The 3,201-nt window shown below is 40.8% G+C and overlaps 1 protein-coding gene across 1 annotated transcript in view; it reads left to right on the top strand.

Annotated features, from left to right (window-relative positions):
* The window catches only part of LGR4 (leucine-rich repeat containing G protein-coupled receptor 4), a 150,688-nt gene extending 147,715 nt beyond the window's left edge, over nucleotides 1-2,973 (top strand). The window contains exons 17-19 of the mRNA XM_006883773.1: nucleotides 538-653; nucleotides 879-962; nucleotides 1,706-2,973. Coding sequence (XP_006883835.1) covers nucleotides 538-653; nucleotides 879-962; nucleotides 1,706-2,973 — 1,468 coding nt within the window. The remainder of the gene's footprint in view (nucleotides 1-537; nucleotides 654-878; nucleotides 963-1,705) is intronic.
* Nucleotides 2,974-3,201: the final 228 nt, after the last annotated feature.

Genomic DNA, 3,201 nt, shown 5'->3' with positions numbered 1-3,201 from the left:
GGAATCTTTAATTTTTTTGTTTTTTTTTTAATTTTTAAATTTTATTAATTTTAATGAACATTTACAGAGATTTTGGGTTATCATTCATTCATTGTTGTACTATTTTCTCTACCCTCCTCCCCAGTTTGTTCTTCTTTTTTATCCCCCCCCCAAAAGTCTGTTTTAATTGTCCATTTGCCACAGTGCTTGTCAAAGCCAGTTCTGATTCATCTCCTTTGTCAGTGTGTCCTTTGCCATTTCCTATCACTCCTCCCTGAGAGAGACTTCACGAATCTTTAATGTTTTAATATAAATTACAGTATTGCTGTTAGAATTTAAACATGACTCCATCTATATTCAACTTTTCAGAGCATCTTTTATATATATGGAGTAACTCTTGGGATACCAGATACCATTTTAAAACAGATGAGGAAATTGAACTCAGGAGAGCACATGCGTTATCAGCCTAAAGCAATTAAAAAAATTAAAATGGTTTTAAAGCCAAATGTAAGCCTGTAAGGTTGCTGTTGAATTTAAGTTTACTTTCCCCCCCTCCAGGTCTTTATCTGTACCATATGCTTATCAGTGCTGTGCATTTTGGGGTTGTGACTCTTATGCAAATTCAAACACAGAAGATAGCAGCCTCCAAGAACATAGTGTGGCAAAGGATAAAGGTAAGTGGAAGGACTTTTTAAAATAGAACAGTCTTTAAGTCACACATCATTGCTTTTGGTATTGTAATCCATTTGTGGAGGAACAATAAGAACACTACAGACAAAATGGAATTGACTTTGTTCCTGACATCGTTGCTATGTTGCCTAGCCTGAAATTCCTGGAAAATAAGCATCTTTTAATTGCACAATATTTTAAACAAATATGTTTCATGTTCGATTATGCAGGTACTGCAGAGACAGCAGGTGTTACAAGCAGCTCAGAAAATGAAGAGCACAGTCAAATAATCATCCACTGTACACCTTCAACAGGTAGGGAGGGTCTCACATTGTCCTGAAGTTTCTCACTGTTAGCCATCATCAGACATCGTCATTGACGTTTAGAGGTGATTTCTGTGATGGGCGTGGGATGGTGACGTAGCCTCATAAAACTTGTAACTCAACGTGGTCTGTGGGTTGGCAGCATGGGCCTCCTGTGCAGAATCTCAGGCTAAGACCCACTGGATAGGAACTGGAGCACTAAAGATCTTTCCATATGAGGCTGTGTAGCACAGTGAAGTTCAAGCAGCACTATCTTAGTCTCCTTAAACTCTGGGAGTTGTCAAAGTTACTGGACTGAAAATTTTAGTTTATCCAGTGTTTCAGACACTGGAGATAAAGTATATTAATAAGTATTAATAATGAGACAGAACACCAAGAATGTAAGCGAAAACAGGTAAAGCAGGAGGCAAACAGTTTTTGAACAGGAAGGGATTGCTCATCCTTCTGTGGAGCAGCTGACGGATTCGAACTGTGTACCTTCAGGATTGCAGCACAACTTTTTAAAAAAAAAATTGTCTCTGTCTTTTAAAATACCACTATATGGCCTTGTTAAACTTTATTTAAACTAAACTCAGTTGTTTTTAAAATAGTCTAGGCCATGACTATAATATCTCAAAAATAGTGATCGCTTTCAATTTGGTTCACTTCAATTTAGTAGAAGATTTAATTAGTCAAAATTTCCCTATCATTATGAAATAGTTTTCTGAAATTTTTTTTTCTTCTCTCCACTGTAGGTGCTTTTAAGCCCTGTGAATATTTACTCGGAAGCTGGATGATACGTCTTACTGTGTGGTTCATTTTCCTGGTGGCCTTGTTTTTCAACCTGCTTGTCATTTTGACAACCTTTGCATCTTGCACATCACTGACTTCTTCTAAATTGTTCATAGGCTTGATTTCTGTGTCTAACTTACTCATGGGAATCTACACTGGCATCTTGACTTTTCTGGATGCTGTGTCCTGGGGCAGATTTGCTGACTTTGGCATTTGGTGGGAGACCGGCAGTGGCTGCAAAGTAGCCGGGTTCCTTGCTGTTTTCTCCTCAGAAAGTGCCATATTTTTATTAACATTAGCAGCCATCGAAAGAAGCTTATCTGTCATGAAAAATGGGAAAAGCAATCATCTCAAACAATTCCGGGGTGCTGCTGTTTTTGCTTTCCTGGGTGCTGCAGTAGCAGGCTGTTTCCCCCTTTTCCACAGAGGGGAATATTCTGCATCGCCCCTGTGTTTGCCTTTCCCTACCGGGGAAACGCCGTCTTTGGGATTTACTGTAACCTTAGTGCTCTTAAACTCACTAGCATTTTTATTAATGGCCATCATCTACACTAAACTTTACTGCAACTTGGAAAAAGAGGACCTGTCCGAGAACTCACAGTCTAGCATGATTAAGCACGTTGCTTGGCTAATATTCACCAATTGCATCTTTTTCTGCCCTGTTGCATTTTTCTCGTTTGCCCCATTGATCACTGCCATCTCTATCAGTCCGGAAATAATGAAGTCTGTCACACTGATATTTTTCCCGTTGCCCACTTGTCTGAATCCAGTCCTGTATGTTTTCTTCAACCCAAAGTTTAAAGAAGACTGGAAGTTACTGAAGCGACGTATTACAAAGAAAAGTGGATCCGTGTCAGTTTCCATCAGTAGCCAGGGAGGCTGCGTGGAGCAGGATTTCTACTATGACTGTGGCATGTACTCCCACTTGCAGGGTAACTTGACTGTGTGTGACTGCTGTGAATCGTTTCTTTTGACAAAGCCGATATCGTGCAAACACTTAATAAAGTCACACAGCTGCCCTGCACTGGCAGTGGCCTCCTGTCAAAGAGCAGATGGCTACTGGTCCGACTGTGGCACGCAGTCTGCCCACTCTGACTACGCAGACGAAGAGGATTCCTTTGTCTCGGACAGTTCTGACCAGGTGCAGGCCTGTGGACGAGCCTGCTTCTATCAGAGTCGAGGATTCCCTTTGGTGCGCTATGCCTATAATCTACCTAGAGTCAAAGACTGAGTTCAGTGTGTTTTGTACCTGTTTGCCCCACCAACCAAAATCACGGTGTTTATAGAGTGAACTTTATTCTGCTCTTGCATCTGGAAAGCACTTCTGTAATCACTGCCTGGGGTCACTTCGAAGAAAAGGAAGGTGGTGGTCTGTTTCTCAAACCATGCATTTTCAAAGAACAGGTGCCTAGATTATCATTTGGGGAGGGAGGAGGTAGGACAATATTCAAGCTATTGT

Source organism: Elephantulus edwardii, unplaced genomic scaffold (genome assembly GCF_000299155.1).
Source record: "Elephantulus edwardii isolate Elephantulus edwardi_28Jun2011 unplaced genomic scaffold, EleEdw1.0 scaffold00029, whole genome shotgun sequence".
In the NCBI taxonomy this organism is placed as follows: domain Eukaryota; kingdom Metazoa; phylum Chordata; class Mammalia; order Macroscelidea; family Macroscelididae; genus Elephantulus; species Elephantulus edwardii.
The sequence above is the reverse complement of the archived record's forward strand: the minus strand, read 5'-3'. Positions and strand labels throughout refer to the sequence as shown.